The sequence below is a fragment of the Silene latifolia genome, chromosome Y, assembly GCF_048544455.1.
Source record: "Silene latifolia isolate original U9 population chromosome Y, ASM4854445v1, whole genome shotgun sequence".
Classification (NCBI taxonomy): Eukaryota; Viridiplantae; Streptophyta; class Magnoliopsida; order Caryophyllales; family Caryophyllaceae; genus Silene; species Silene latifolia.
Window position 1 is genome coordinate 382,708,923 of NC_133538.1, and position 16,148 is coordinate 382,725,070.

The 16,148-nt window shown below is 38.6% G+C and overlaps 1 protein-coding gene and 1 long non-coding RNA gene across 2 annotated transcripts; one reads left to right on the plus strand and one right to left on the minus strand.

Moving 5' to 3' along the window:
* Nucleotides 1-5,162: 5,162 nt before the first annotated feature.
* On the minus strand, nt 5,163-13,894 carry LOC141627576 (uncharacterized). The gene is made up of 9 exons (XM_074440814.1): nt 13,403-13,894; nt 12,504-12,623; nt 11,862-11,941; nt 10,727-11,187; nt 9,587-9,744; nt 8,146-8,231; nt 6,669-6,802; nt 5,949-6,254; nt 5,163-5,518 (listed from the first exon to the last, which is right to left on the minus strand). The coding sequence occupies exons 1-9, from the start codon at nt 13,718-13,720 to the stop codon at nt 5,331-5,333; spliced, it is 1,851 nt and encodes a 616-aa protein (XP_074296915.1). The 5' UTR covers nt 13,721-13,894; the 3' UTR covers nt 5,163-5,330.
* Nucleotides 13,895-14,078: 184 nt separating this feature from the next.
* Nucleotides 14,079-14,865, plus strand: LOC141627577 (uncharacterized). Its single transcript, XR_012537052.1, has 2 exons — nt 14,079-14,169; nt 14,676-14,865. It is a non-coding gene; the product is annotated as an uncharacterized LOC141627577 (long non-coding RNA).
* The last annotated feature ends 1,283 nt before the right edge of the window (nt 14,866-16,148 follow it).

The following is a 16,148-nucleotide window of genomic DNA, read 5'->3' on the forward strand; positions in this document are numbered from 1 at the left end:
ATGACTATTTTACGAAAATTGGACGTTGCTGAGAACTGTGCCGGTACTCGGCCGAGTAACTTCATACTCGACCGAGTAACCCATATTCAGCCGAGTAATCTTTCTGCGATAATTTTGTTCAGCTTATGGAGTCGTGAACTCGGCCGAGTAGTCTCATTACTCGACCGAGTACAACATGCACTCGATTGAGTACCTCTTTGTGCGGTTGTTTTGAGTCGGCGGCTACGTTCTTACATATTTTTTTGAGCCGTAGGTTATGTTCACACGTATGTTTTGGGTCTTAAAACATTCTTTTACATATGTGACGTTCTTGATACGTAAGTTACCAGATGCTATGATGTGAGGAATGCCGACTTACAAGGGATATGTGTTGGGTAGGGAGGACATGAGTTATATGTGGTTGTGAGGGATAGTGGAAAAAGAAAGGGAAGATTGATGAGCTAATTGAGGCAAGGAGCATGTTTTGTGAGATATAGTGAGTGATATAGTCGCGTGTTGAGGAATATAAAAGTAAATGTATATGGGCAAGGGTGATGTAAGTGTAAAGAAACGTGGGAATGAAAGATTGAAAGGAAGGATGTGAATAGTGACAACTTGAGAGGTGTAAGGATTTATGTAGGGAGCTGGTTAGGATTGTATTGGTTAAGAATATATGTAATGAAAGGTCATTGTAGAGGGATGGAAAAGAGTGGTATATAGTGAACTTAGATGGAGTTATGTCGCGACGTGGATTTGTAGATAGTGACTGAGTTTGGGAATTTGGATTATCAAGAGGTGGGCCTGGTAGGTAATTCTTTGGGCAATTAACGGTATGAGGTGAATTTTTGGTTTTCTAGGGATACGAAAGGGAGATACAACTAATTAAAGAGTAACCGTTAGTTGTGTGGACTTGATGGTGACAAGTGTGAGTGAGTAGTATGATGGGAGAGGATCAGTGATAAGAAATAATGAGAAGATATTGATATGAGTTAATGGAATTTGAGTTGTGGAGCAACAAGAAGGTAACCGGATTACTAAAGAGTTAGATAGAAGAAGGGAGGAAATGAATTGTTAATTGGTATTATTGAGTAAAGTTAAGGAACATGAAAGTAAGGGATCGTGAAAATGTACGATAGCATCATGGAAGGGTGTGAGTTAATGGTTATATAGGAGTTCAGGACGACATGTTAGCCGTGAGTTTCAAGGTATTAAGGGAATAAGAGGTTGGTAGAGTGTTTGCACGATATGAGATTTTGGTGGAGAGTTAGGTGAAAATACAATTAGGGATAGAATTGGAAAGAATGTTGAGGTAAATTTTGTTGATGGATTTGATGTTTATTATTTGGGATGATAACCAAAGAGAGGAAATGAATTGTTATATTTAGAAGTGAGAGTAAGAGAGTAGTTGCATGAAGGATGGTGGTGTCGTAGTGTTGTCACTAGTGGTTAAGGATGATGTTAAATAGGGAAGTTAGCCGCTCTAAAGAGATTGATTTTGTTGAGGCCTGATTAGTATGTATGGGCATGAGGGAGTGTAAGATGTGGATATAGGAGGTGTTTGCTAGTAGTTGAGTACTTATGATATGATTACGTTTGTTGGGTGGTGATAATTGTGCGGATGGGAGGACATGTTTTGAAAGGCATGTGAGTTAAACTAGGGCGAGAGATATCCATTACCAATTGGTAACTTACGTGATCAGGATTGGCTAGTTAGATTCGATTATGGGTCCATGATGTGTTTAAATCTTTGTGTGAGGTTCTAACCTCACGAGTAATGATATGGTGTGATAGTTATGAGTCGTTATATGAGTGTTCCGTGTCATATGTTATACTTGTATGTGTATGTATGATATCTGCAAGTGATAGTGTGAGGTTCCGGCCTCATGAGTAATGGTATGAATAATATTCATAAGGTTATTATCTGTGATTCCATGTAATATGTTGCGTTGTGATCTAGTAAAGCGGTTTTAAGGAAGTCTTTTGGTCAAGGAAGTTGTACTGAGTCAGTGTTTATGGGATTGTATAAGTTGTGATGACTATCGATGTGGTTGTTGTGCCACGGGTAGCGATCCGGGCACGGTACTTCGTGTTGGTGGCGGTGTTGCGATGTTGTCATCGGTTGTGGTGGAGTAGGTAGGATATTGATGAGACGAACTTTCGAAAGTATATCTTAGTTATATAGATTGTTGTTTGTTTACTGCTGTTTCCTGTCAGTGTCGGTCTGGGCATATAGATTGTTGTTTTGTTTATTAATGTTTCTTACCAGTTTCGGCTTGAGAGTGAGGGTAGAGTATGATATGGAAGAAAGTTGCGTATGTTTCCGTTTTTGTCATGGTATAGTGATATTCTGTTAATGGGACACGGTTGTGAGAAGTTGTTAGGGTACTTTAATTTCGATCTTGTTTTAGATGAGGCATTGGTTGACATAGTTGTGACAAGAGTTTTGTGGAATGTGTGTGCGCTAAGCTGGAAAAGGCGAGTGGTTCGTAATCTTTATTTCGGACAGAGAGTATAGGGTGTTAGGAACTAGTATTAAGTTAAGTATGGATGAGTTTTACGGTAATAAACAGGAGAACTTGGGGATCTAGTGTAAGTGTGTGTAACAATTGTGGATCGTGAGTTATGATTGTGGAGATAAGTGCATTGTATAAAGAAGTATGTCGCTTTGCGGTAATGGTTATGCTAAGGATTTTGTGGTATAGATTAGGTGGTGTGCCGAATGAAATGGGGTATGAGAACAGCAAGAATAAGAGAGCTTTGGATATAGGAATGGATGTAGGTAGGTGTTGAGGCTATAGGCGGTTATCGGTGACATGCTGTGGTGATGAAGATAGTGAGAAGATATAGCTAAGGATCTTATTAGTGAGTTACGAGGACGTAGAATTTATCTTAAGAGGAGTAGGATGCGACAAAGATAGTTTGATGGTTGTACATGTAGTTTAATTGGAATTTTGAGTGTTGGTGTAGAATAAAGAATGGATTTGTATTGTGGTTGATTTTATTACAGGTAATGACAGTGCTTGTAATAGTATGATGTTTATGAGTGGGAGTAAACTTCGATGTGTTGATGGATTGGGTGATGATGTTCATATGTATGAGTAAACTTCGAGGCATTAGTTCGTTTTAAGGGTGGTAGAATGTAACATTCCGTTTTGGTGGTTGATTTTATTTGGTGGATTGTCTTGGCATTGAGTTTGATAGTGAGCGTTGTGGAAGTAAGATAGAGTTGAGAACACGTATGTTGTTGGTATTCAATAGTATTATGGAGTTAGTATCGAGAGGCTATGCTGTAGTTGAGACGATATCGTGAGCCGTGTTGTGGAAGTAAGCATGGTTGGTGGAGTTGGTGTTAGATGTTCATGTTTTATAGGTTGAGTTTAAACTTCGGGAACGAAGTTCTTTTTAAGGAGGGAAGACTGTAATACTACGGTTTTCTAAGTCTGTTACTCGGCCGAATAGGGCTTACTCGGCCGAGTAATGCGCCGTGTGTTTCTGGTCAGGCTACTGTCCAGGAATACTCGGCCGAGTATGGTAATACTCGACCGAGTATCCGGTTTGACGGAGATTATTTCTGCGGTTTGATTTAGAGAAGATTAGAGTTATAAAAACGGGATTTACAGTTTCTTAATCACTTTTTACCAAAACCTAAACCTTCAACGTAACTCTAATCATCTCTAATCTCTCTGAAGTTCGTGGATTGCTCGTGAGTCTTATTCATCCTTCTCTTGCGTCGATTGTGTCGGTAAGCCTCTAGTTCTATGAGTTTTATCAATTTGTCTTTTAAGGTTTGCCCTAGTTTGTGATTTGGGGGAAAAGGGATTTTGGCATGTTCGTAATTGGAATTGTGTGATTATTGTTAGGTGAAGACTTCGTAGAGGAGCCGTTTTAGCTTGCTTGATTGCCTCGTGTCAGATTGTGCTAAGGTAGGGTTTCCCTACTCGGTTTACTGTTTAATTGATTTAAGATATGTATTGTAATTGATTGTACGATTGATAATGTGATTGATTGTTGTTGGTGGATTGGAGTATGGTGTTGGGGTTGAGATGGTTGTTGATGTTCGCGAGGTGCGTCCTCGGCTGAGTGGAGTCACTTGCGGGAGTGACTTCACGCCCTAGTTTCGCCCTCTGTGAAATCCGCCACAGGACGGGATGTGCACATTAATAAACATGGTTATCGCTCGTTGATGAGCGGAAGCTTAGGTGGCAACGCTGCGGTCCCCCACTGGCAGGGCTACACACTTTAGTGTGTAGTCAGCTATGAGATGTGATTGGGAGTTCGAGGTGGATTGTGAACAACTGTTTATCTTTATCATACTTTGTCTTATTTTGATTATGCAGTGAACTGACCCCGTTGTTTTGTAAAATCTGTGGTGATCCATTCGGGGATGGTAAATAGATTGTGACAAGTGATAATGGTCTTTAGCTATGGGGACGAGATGGGGAGTCCTCACTTCGAGTCTAGCTTTCGCTGTCACGAGATTAGCTGTTTTAAATTCAGTTGTTTGAGTAATAGTGAACATTTGTTTTGGATTTGGTTTTTGGAACTTGTAATCGTTAACATTAACTATATACTTAAATAAATGTTTTGGAATGGTAACTTTTGATATACTAGCCTCGGAAAACCGAGATGGTAACAGTCTCTCATGCTAGGGTGATTCTGATAAGGCACCTTGATATGTGGGAGTGTTACAGTAACTTTTTTACAACCAACTCAAATCTAATTGAAATTATGTGCATTGTTTAGAAGCTTTTTTCCAAGTGTTCCGGGTTGACCCACTGAAATTCTCAAAACTCAACACGTACGTTAAAGAGCTCTAAAAAACTTTATATCAACTTAGAAACTTAACGGCGGTCAAAAACTTGAACGGATTGTAGTAAAAAGTTACATTGGTATAATCATCAACTCTGCAAGTGCTCATTAATGCTGATGACGGTAACAGTTTTCTCTACAACTATTCATTACCTGAGGTCTGCTGCAAGTGCTCTCTGGAGAGGAAAATAAACGACCGAGAACTACATCAAACCCATCGCCGCAAAGTGTGTTCAACCCTACGCTTCTATGACAAAGAGCCATAGAACCATCAAACATCTGAGCCTCTTCTCTCATGTGTTCTCAAGTTTGGTGCGTTGGACACACTTCTTGGTTTGACGGGCGTCGGGCAATACGTCTAACTTCTGTAATAGTTCAACATGCATTTTCATGCGAAGGTAAACTCTATGATGGCGTATAGCATACCTGCGTTACGGTTCCCACAACTTTTCTCTATTTGTATAAGAGCGATGAAAACCCTAAATGGATGATAATAATAGAATAAAACAAAATAAAAACCAATTTTCGTCCTGTATAGAAAGTTAGAGCAACTTTTTCTTGGTCAAATAAGAGAAAAAACCAAGAGAATTCTCCATGTGTGTTTGCAGGAACGATAAAACCGTCTTGTTATTCTCCTTGGTACAGGCATGAACCTTAATGACATAGTCGAAATCTCTTCCATAAAGATGGGACGCACAAGCTGCCTTATAACTCATTATCTCCCAGTCACCTGGAGAAACACGGTTCAAATTATTAGCCGACGAGCGACTAGAAGTTATTAATGGATACACCGTTCAACCCAGCTAGACGATTGAATGGAGTTCTTATTTCTACAAGTGTTTCATCTTCCATCATCTTTCTGGATTTTTAATAAGTCTCCTCTAAGTTGATCTTACATTAATCTATTGTGACTCAAAATGAAAATTGCGTCGATAACTACATTGAATGATTGTTACTTTGTAATAAAAAAAGCAACCAGTTTAATGAATCATTTGCTTTATTCCATCATAATCCAAAATCGAAGAATAACTAGTCTTCGTCTCCATTGGACATGGAAAAAGGTTTACTGAATATCAAAGGAACTTAAGGTGGTCTCACGATAATCACGTCATTAGCTAGTCTCATATGAAAACCTGTGTGCTGAAAGCTAGGAAGAATACCTTTCTTAGTTTCAGAGGTCAGAACATGCTTGCTGAAGTGACGGTTCAACCACCATTTACAGCGAAGTTTCCAAGTCTTTTTGGACACCCCCTCCACAAACATAGCAGGCATCCTACTGAAACGTGTACTATGTCTTTGGTCATTCTCGACTTGCTCCACATTCATACACACTGATGCTCTGTCTTCTATACAATTGGAAATCTTCAGCAAACAAGAAGCAAATTCCCGCCATGAGATGACATCTCCATATGTCGCTTCCAAGTGTAAAGATATCACCTCAACCAAACGATCAGGGGCATAATAACCTAAATAGTACCAACATATGATGTGATGAGAGAATTGTCCATTTATAGGCACAAAAATAGATGTACCGTTCAAAGTCCGTGACAAACCATGAAATTGGCTGCTTCATATAAACTTATGTGTCATTCTACAGAATTTAAGTAAAAGGTCCATAGTGAGAAAAGAAGATGGACAAAGGTAATGAATGTATGCCAATGTATGCTACTCTGACACGAGTACGGGTGTTGGATAAACCAACCGAAGATGTCAAACCGTTGAAACAATGCTCAGCTCATATATTAAAGAATATTGATCAGCAAATGCTTGAATGTTCAGACATAATATAGACTTCCAAAACAGAAAAAGAACAGTACAGACTTCCAAGGTCAGAATCTTAGTGCTTAAAACAGGGACTCATAATAATAAGAAAACCATACCCCTTTGATGCAAGTCCATGAGCCTTGTCAAGGAACGCCTACATGTAGGGTCCTTCTTAATAACACCCTCAAAACATAATGATATCTTGTCGGGATCTTTGGCTTCTGCACACTCCTGAAGTCGAGCTCTCAGCCTTCCAAGCATAAAAATTAGCATGTTATATGAGTCATGTAGCAAATGCTTATGATTTACTCCGTAATGAACAAACTCGTAGCATATCGTACACTGGAACAAACACGCATGTCCAAAAAAGGAAAAGGAGAAACATACCAACTGTACGTAAAATACTCAATTCTAACCATAATTAAACCAGTGTGAGGACTAACCTGCTAGGTTTACAAGTCCAAATTTTCAAGCACCCGAAGTGGAGTTAAAAAAAACAGTGCTACATAAAGTGATTGTCCAGCACCTCATGAATTAAAAGGGGAATTCCTCTCAAAACATCATTTACATAAACAACCCAAAAGCAAATATGCAGTGCTTCTCCTCTTCTCCACATAAATGCTACCCCTCCCTAAACCCACACACCCACAACTGTAGTTAACAATACCAATCATACTAGCAGTAGCAAGTATGACGGTAATCTTGGAGTAGTTGGACTTGCCAAAAGCTAAGATTTGTTCAAATGACATCTTTAAGGTGCCTTGTAGATGCAACAAATAAAGTATGCAAACTTCAACCATTCTAGTATTTAAACTCCAGCGGTCTGTCATGAAACTTATTCAGATGTCCAATGAATATGAACCAGAACGCTTTCTTCTAATTCTACTGTGATCAAGTCAATAAGAGTCGGGATACCAAAACTGAACACAGATACACTGAATCCTCAGATTCCAGTCCTCGGAAATAAATCTATTCTCATCCCAAAGGAAGGGGAATTAACGATCTTCTAGGGCTTTAGTTTTGGTTCAAGTAGGGTTGAAAATTGAGATAATCAGGTTTTTAGTTATTGTTTGGCCTCACGTAAGTTTTGGTTCACTAAAGAATTGAGTTTTATTGGGCCACGTTTCGGAATATTTTGCGCTCCTCTTCCATGAAAGAAAGATGCATTTCCAATTCCACAAACCATACCTATGAGGCTATGACTTCAACTTCTCCTCAGCAGATTTATCTAACATCTCAATCTATGTTCAACATCAAGCATTCCCATGTATCTACTCAATCCCAACTTATATATCCACCACCAAACATAGCATAGCAAAGCATTAATGGCGTTCTTTTTACAGACGACACAGCTACTTATAAAGACTACCCGAACAGGTAGCATTATATCTGCCAACCCCATCAATATAAATTATGTAGAACAGCAACACTACAACAGTGCAATGATAAAAATTTCTTGAAATTTCTTGAAAATTTTGTGTTTATCATATCAGCAATTTCTCAAAGCTACTTTAAAATTTATCATTGCATTTAATCATCCAAGAATAATTCTTCCCAATTTGCCAGATATGTCGGAAGAAAAGAGATTTTCACCTGTACGGAAGAGCAGAGTTTGACCCATAGCAGAACTGTTCAATCACAAGTAAAGCTTCGTTAACTTGACCCCCAAGTAGCAGCAGCTAGAAGAACAGACATCAACAAATAAACCATTAGACAAGTCAAACAAAACCCAGTAACTGTGGCAATACAGCAGCAAATACTATAGCATATAACAAGCCCCAACTGGCCAACTTTACAGGCCAAATGGAGAAGGCCAAAAGGTATAGTGACTGAAGAAAATATATGAAGCAAAACAATCGACAAATACTGAGCTTGAAACTGAAACAATTGTGGACAACAGTCATGTCAATACAATGGTTGTGCAGCATTATATACACAATCAGAATAGCACAGAATTGTCCTGTTCTTTATGCTTGATGATTAGCATGCAAGGAAGAGAGGAACATGCACTCTCATTCCACCATGTGCAGGAAATTCAGGAGTGAGCAGTTAGGCTACTCAACTAGCCATCAAAATTATGGCTATTAGGGTTAACGGGGTGGGGTGGAAACCTGGACTATAGCCCTGGACATACTGTTAAAAGGAGTAAGAAACCATCTGTGCAAAGAATGTGCAAAGAAGGTGTTAGGACTCAGGACTCAAGCTGCAATTATGTCAAGGCATGGTATAGAAAACTGAAAAACTAGTCATTACGCAAGTGAACGGCGAGGATGTCATTACGGAATTTTATGCAGTCACATTTTGGAATTCATGTTGCCATTGTGTTAGGGTTTCAAGACGCCATTGCTTGTGAAAAAAGAGAACATCAACTACAAACATGAAAAGTGAAACTCATATTCATCTCAAGATGTGAACAACCAACATATTCAGCAAATTTTTGAAATTCAGGCTTTGACCCATTCTGCTACGCTTCTCACATTACTTTGATGCCATGATTGTTAGGGTAACTGTGACCTTTTGTGCAATACATCAGGTAGGAGTCGTAGGACCATTGGACCTAAAAAGTCGACACCCAAAAATAAAAGATATGTTGACCAAGTTACTGAAGGATGAAGTAATCGTCATCTACCAATCAAATGACTACAGATATCACTTGCTTCTCATCAATTATCAGTTCAATTAGTAGATTTAGGTTTTCCAGCAGGACGTTTCAAATTCAATGACAGAAAGAAGCACCAGAATACATTCTTAGCTGGCTTGGTACTGTAAGGCTGTAAGCAATTTCATATATTTTCAAAACTTTTTAGAGACTAATATATATACTTCTAAAAACATGAATATACTTCCGTAAAAATCAATTCGAAATTAGCAGTATGAACTCTGAACACTTCTTGTTGACGTTTCTGCTTGTGGGGATCTAAAGTTTTACAGGACACATAAATCATGACCCAAGTTCAGAGAGGCAGGATTATCATGAACTTTGTCTCCAATGTTTATTTAACAGTGCTTAATTGTTTACAGTGTAAAAATGTACCTGAACTAAAGGAAGTAATGATGCTTCTGAGACCGGAGGAGGAGATTGTAGGGCAAGTTTCAAGTACTTCACTGCATCGTCATAGTAATCTTTATAGGAGGGCAAATATGCCATATCATCCGGAAAAGGCATTCTAAAGGGCAACAATGATTGCAGACCTTCAGTAAGGAAATGACCACAAACTATTACAAACAGCTAAACGCAATTGAGTATGCTATCTTAAAACAATGAACGCAAACCTATAAACAACAATGGAAATCAATTTCTATTGAGGAAGTCTTTGTCTAAACTTTTAAATGCTCAAAAGTTTAAAACGCCTTTCCACATTTTAAACTTCCTTCATGTGTACATATAATGCTTTCTCTGTTTGTTTTTCCTTTTTTTTTTTTTTTTTTGCTCTAACAAGCCCTACTTTCTTGGTAAACCTGCCCATCAACTGACATTCCACTTTCATATCCCAATATCCCATAGGTTGATAGGTGGATGATTTTATGGAGTATACCGGTAAAGTAACAATGTAACATTAGTCAGGTCGAATAGAATTTTACTCAAGGGTCACCAATTCAGGAAACTTCTCCATTCTTCTCCAAGAGATTACCAATCCAACTTGTGGATATTAACTTCTTTTGTTCAAACCGAGAAAATATACTCACTTCAAATACACACCCTGGTCTCACCCTTTTTGTGAGAGGAATTTAAAATTATGGGTGTTAGGATTTGAAGGGAAAGGAGTAGGAACGAAAAAGAGGTTCAAACTTGCTATTATTTATAATCCCCACACGTAGCTTTACGAATTTGACGAGAGAGAACAAAACAGAAGACATAAGGATGCATCAGCAAACCTATCAAGCACACTTAAACTACACATTTTGTCCTGGAAAGTGTAAGTGCGGTGAAAGATTGCAAATGGCCAATCCCACCCCACTTCTCCCTCTTGGCGCAGGAGCCCTATTTGAGTCATTAGGGTGATGACGAATGAACCTACTAATCTATCCACATACATATGATACTGTATATAAAACTAATTACGGCAATTTATCCAAAACAAGTGAATATTTTGACATGTATGCGTATCAGTAAATCAACACATTCTGACAAACACCATATTCTTATAATATATAAGAAAGTAAAAGAACTAACCGTCAAAATTGAAAGAAGTGGAACAATGAAATTGATCATCACGATCTTCCATGCTATCATCATTTTCTTCAATTGTTTCAATAGTGTTTTCACTGACAGCTTGAATTTTGATTTCATGGTGATGCTCAACTCGGAAATTAGTGTAGGCTTTAGAAGATTTTTCATCAGGCTTCTGACCAAAATTGGAATGTTCACCATTATCATTGACCACTGACACCTCTGAATGATCATTCAAGTCTGAGCAGCTCTCATTAATACTATCTGCATCCTCTTCCCTCATATCATCTAATAACCCAAAGGAAGTACTGTCTACTCCCTCCAAATGCAAAGGCTTGCACACATCATCCAAGTTTCTCTGATTTATCTCTTCTAGGAGACCAGAATACCAAAACTCATAACTGGCCAGCCCTATGACCAAATAAGACAAAGGATTTCTTCCATAGTCACTAGTCTGCTTCAGGCTACAGAACACGACCAAGATATTCAAAATTTACAGTACATATTAAGAATGAACCAAAGTCAATGCAAGGAATTCTAGTACTACAAGTCTTCAATAAGACCACTTGATGAAAATTCAGCCTATAAAGCTATCGTAAAATGCTATATAGGATACGACACCGCATGTTTTCCATATCAAACTATGGGATCATATATTTGGAAAAAAGGAAATGTTAAGTGTAGAAAGTAAGATCATGCACAATGTGACATAATATCCCTACTGTATTAACGAAGTAAAGTTATATGATATCAAGTCTTTGGCAATAATAGAGCTATATTTTAAGGATTTGATTTACAGCAAGTCACCACAAAAACTAATTAATAGTGTTTGTTTTCGATATCACTGTGAAAACCCCTTCAACCCCAAATGATTTTGGGGCCTAGGCTTTGTTTGTCGTATGATAAGACCTACAACCTCTGCACAGATAACCCTTGTATGTCACAAAATGTTAACTTTGTTACAATGCATGTGGTGTAGCGTGTGATTACCAGACCAGGTTTTAAATTTACTTTTGGTTAAAATGAGAGGTGAGGAATAAATGTTCCAAGGTATCGCTACTCATAAAAAGTATCAATATCTATCCAGATTCAGCTCATTGTCTAATAAATAAGAAAATAGACATAACCGGGCACATACCTCTTCAAAGCATCATTGGCAATGCTACGCTCGTTCCGTGCAAAGGATGAGAGGATGTAATCCAATAGTATATATCTATCCTGCCAAGCAAAACTAATAAGCATACATAGGAAATTAAAAACAATTAATGCAACACTGCAAAATTTGCTTATATACAAATTGTTTAGCTTCTTAAACAGTCTGACTTCGCAGTTAAAAAGGCAACAATTCAGTAAGAATAACTGACATACATGCAACAATTCTGTTTGCATCTACTAAATCTCAGAACAGTTTATACCACTTGCATGGCTACATGCTGAACCAGCATGTAATCAGCAATACTTTAACTTGGTATGGGCATCCTAAGGACAAGCCAGGCCGCAGAAAGAAAACCAATGCAACACAGGTCCCAAAGACCGAACGCCCTTACAGTCTCACGCCAGTAAGGAGCTTGGCATAGTATTACAAGAATGCAGCAGGAAAAAGAAAAGAGCGGAGTAAGAAGAGATAACGGAAACAGCAATCAGATATGTAACAAAATATAAGGCACCAGACCTAAAACCAAAAACTTCAGCAGATTATTGTTTTGAGAAAGATGACTATACACCGCAGCATATAATCCTCATACAAACATTGAATAATGCATCTTCTCATAGGTTGTACCTTGGATGGTCTGTTCTTATATGACCTTATTTTCAAAATCCATGTGCGATACAAGTCCTCAATCTTCGATGAGAAGGCCTTAGGATCACTTCCCATGTGTCTGCGAAGCTCCATTGCCACCTCAAACATTGGAACATGAAACACTTATAAGCAAACTTGTTTTTCAGAAGGCAGCACTTATGTCAAACTATACAACTACTTCTAAAGGCAAAATTTGAACTCGTGAAGTGGTACACCATCAAAATAAAAACATTCCTTTCAAACGAAGTACACCAAATGACGAAAGGAATTATCTTTCAAACTCGAGCAATCCAAACATTTCCATCCTCTCTTCCACACCGGAAAACATTTTTGGCCTTGTGAAAATACAAACTCAGACCAAAAGAATAGTCTTTAAATAAAATAGCGGTTGTTGATAAGAATTGTTACTAGGAAATGAACTAAAATAACAGTATGTTGTGTCATTCACTTCATTTACGGCAAATACATTATTTTTACAACTCAATAACTACATCATATATCAAAGATCCCAACTGCATCCAAACATTGAAACTTATTATATAAACTCAAATATTTTATACCTCATATACTACTGAGACCCTTTCTCTAGCCTCCCTGTGGTTCTAAACAAACACAGCACAATGAACTCCGACATCACAGTCATCCACAGATTATTAAGCTATTATCATATCCATGACGCAAAATGATAATTGCATCAAATGACGCTGTTTCACCATAAAATGAAAAGCGACAACAATTTAGGGAGCTATTCTACTTTATTCCACTATAATACATAACCAAAGAGAATTAAGTCTTCGGCTTCAGTAGAAATGGAATTGTAAAGAAAATAAAAAAAAACCACGCCAATTTGAATCAATCAAGCAAATAAAGAATCGTACCGAATACTTGAATCGATCACTGCGAAGGACACGATCCGGATGAAGAGGTGCGAGTTCCTTACAAGTAGCCTTCAATAAAGCACTGAGAACTCCACTAGCTTCAACCCAATTAAGCTGCAACACAAGTCTACGAAGGAGATAACGCAATCTGATACGGTTTTCATAGCGTAGACTCTTAGCACCAGTAGCGAGAGTATATGAAGGCACTGTTAACAATAACTCTTTTCTATTGTGCTTCCTTTTCTTCAATTCATGGCGGCTTATCATTTCGCGCGGCCTTTTTTGATTAACATCAAGGACAGATTTGGGGGAATCCATGGATGTACAACTGCGAGCTCAATTGTGCTGGAAATTTTGAGATTATCGTGTTTGATTGAATTTTCTAGGGTTTGGTAAGGTAGCGGAGTGGCGGAGTCCTAGGTTGTACGGACACGGGCACACGGCAGATTTTCAGCCCAACGTGTCGGACACGGCAAAAAACGTGTCCGACACTCCATGAACCGTGTCTCCGGTTTTATTTTAATTGAAGAAGTGTCGGACACGGTCCAATTTGCTTGGACACGGTCCGTTTTATATGGACACGCCAAATTATCTTTTCAACCTAAAGTACACAGTACTACACACCCAACGACATTCACAATTTCTCCCAAACCAAAACTACTTGTTCTCCCACAATACTCGCCGCCAACAGCCTCTTCACCGCCGTCCGCCGCCCTCTCTTCGCCGCAACCTCTCCTCGCCGCCGGCCACTGCTAAGTGCTCACCAGGTTTGAGTTTCTTTCCCAGTTTTCCACTTTTCCCCAATTTATCAATTTAAGGTTAGAGTTTTCTTTTGATTTCTCTGATTTAAATTGTTGATAAATTATAATGAATGTTGTTGTTATAATGTAAAGATTTGAAGTGTTCTTGGTTAATTAAAGTACGAGTTATCATCTTTTATCAATTAAATTGTATTGTGTTTTACTTATGATGTCATTAATACAAGTTTTGTTGCCCCTTATGATGTCATTAATACAAGTTTTGTTGCCTCAAATGGGTGTAAATTTGTGCGGCTAAGAACAAAGCATCAAATGCAATTGACCAGAAACTTATGTTAGGCTGTGAAGTTGTAGTAAATTGACAGGAGCATATGGATGTTTCTTATTTTAGGCTGTTATTAGCTTAGTAAATGGCCAGAAACTTAGTAAATAATGTTGTTGATTTGTTTGGAATAGTTTAATTGTTACTATTATGTATGATCTCTGTTTTTGTTGCTTGGATTAATATTTTGCAGACGGTATTCGGTAATGGATTCTAGTGGTGGTTGTGTTAGTGCTCAAATATTCGGTAATGGATTCTAGTGGATTAATATTTTGCAGACGATATTCGGTAATGTTCATTTAAATTTGTGTTTGTAATTTGGAACTTTGCAATTTGTAAGACTTGTTTGAGTTTGATGTATAAGACATAAATATTGGTTGTCATTTTACGTCTTTGTGGCCTTTAAATGACCATAGTTTAGATGTTGGTTATAATGTTCTTCAAATTCCCTTTAATTTAATATGTATATTGATTTTTTTTTTTGTCGTGTCCGTGTCCAAAAATTTTTGGATTGCCGTGTCGCGTGTCCGTGTCGTGTCCGTTTTGGTGCAACCTAGGCGGAGTCACGGAATGTAAGCGAGGGAGAGCGTTATGTCACCCTTCACTTTTTTCTAGCCCATTTTGAGGTTATCAAGCGTGCATCATAGCGTACTAATGTTCGAGGCAGCTCAATAAGTGCTTACAAGCGTATATGAAGCTCAAGGCCAACTCAATGCTAGTTCACTCAACTCACGACTAGCTCACTCAAATTTACGCAGCTCACGGGAAGTAGACATCAGCTCACAAGTACTCGGGGCCCGGGGGTCACTAGGGCAGCTCACTGCCTAGTCCACCCCTAGTCCATGCTAGCAAGGTGGCGGCATAGGGATGGTGATGTGTTACACCCATATTCATCCTTAATTCCTTATCCCTCCCTCTCTCACTCACACACACATACATCCCCCTTCATATATCCCCCTTAGCCCCTCCCATTTTGGCGCCACAATGAAGAGGAACCAATTGGTTCATCCCTCCCTTTTCTTCCCGCCAAGCCCAAGGGGAACCAAGGCTCCTTTTCCTTCGTTCCTCCCGCCAAAACGCCAAGAGGTGCCTCTCGCACCCCTTCAGCCATAACCTCCCTTTTGCCTCAACTATAAATAGGGCATTAGGCTATCATTTTCCAATGTACACAATTCTCTAATTTACACAATACATGTACAAAAACCTTTTTGTAATATTTATTCTATATTTCCATTATCAATACTACAATTTATTTAGCGATATTCTACGATTATTCCGCACTTTATTAGTTTCGTATTATATTGCTTTCTTCAATATTATTTCCAAGTGATACTTATTTGGTGGAAGGGTAGCCTGACTCGTACCAATAGGCGGTTTGGCACGAGTGGCACACGTCTATTCTCCTCCCGAAGAAATTAGGACGTGACAGTTGGCTCTAGGCTAAAGCTTCAATTGGATTTTGGAAGCTCGTTGATTTAAGCAAAATCCGAATATGATGGTTTTTACCTGTCCGTCGGAATGAAAGAGAGGATGCGTGCGAGAAAGAAGGGGATTTGGACCTGCTCTGCGCCTGAGACTCCTTCTGCAGCTACGGATATGGGATTCCTTCTGCCCAACAAGTATTGCGAGGGAGACCGTTGGCTTTAGCCTCTAGCAATACAAAAAA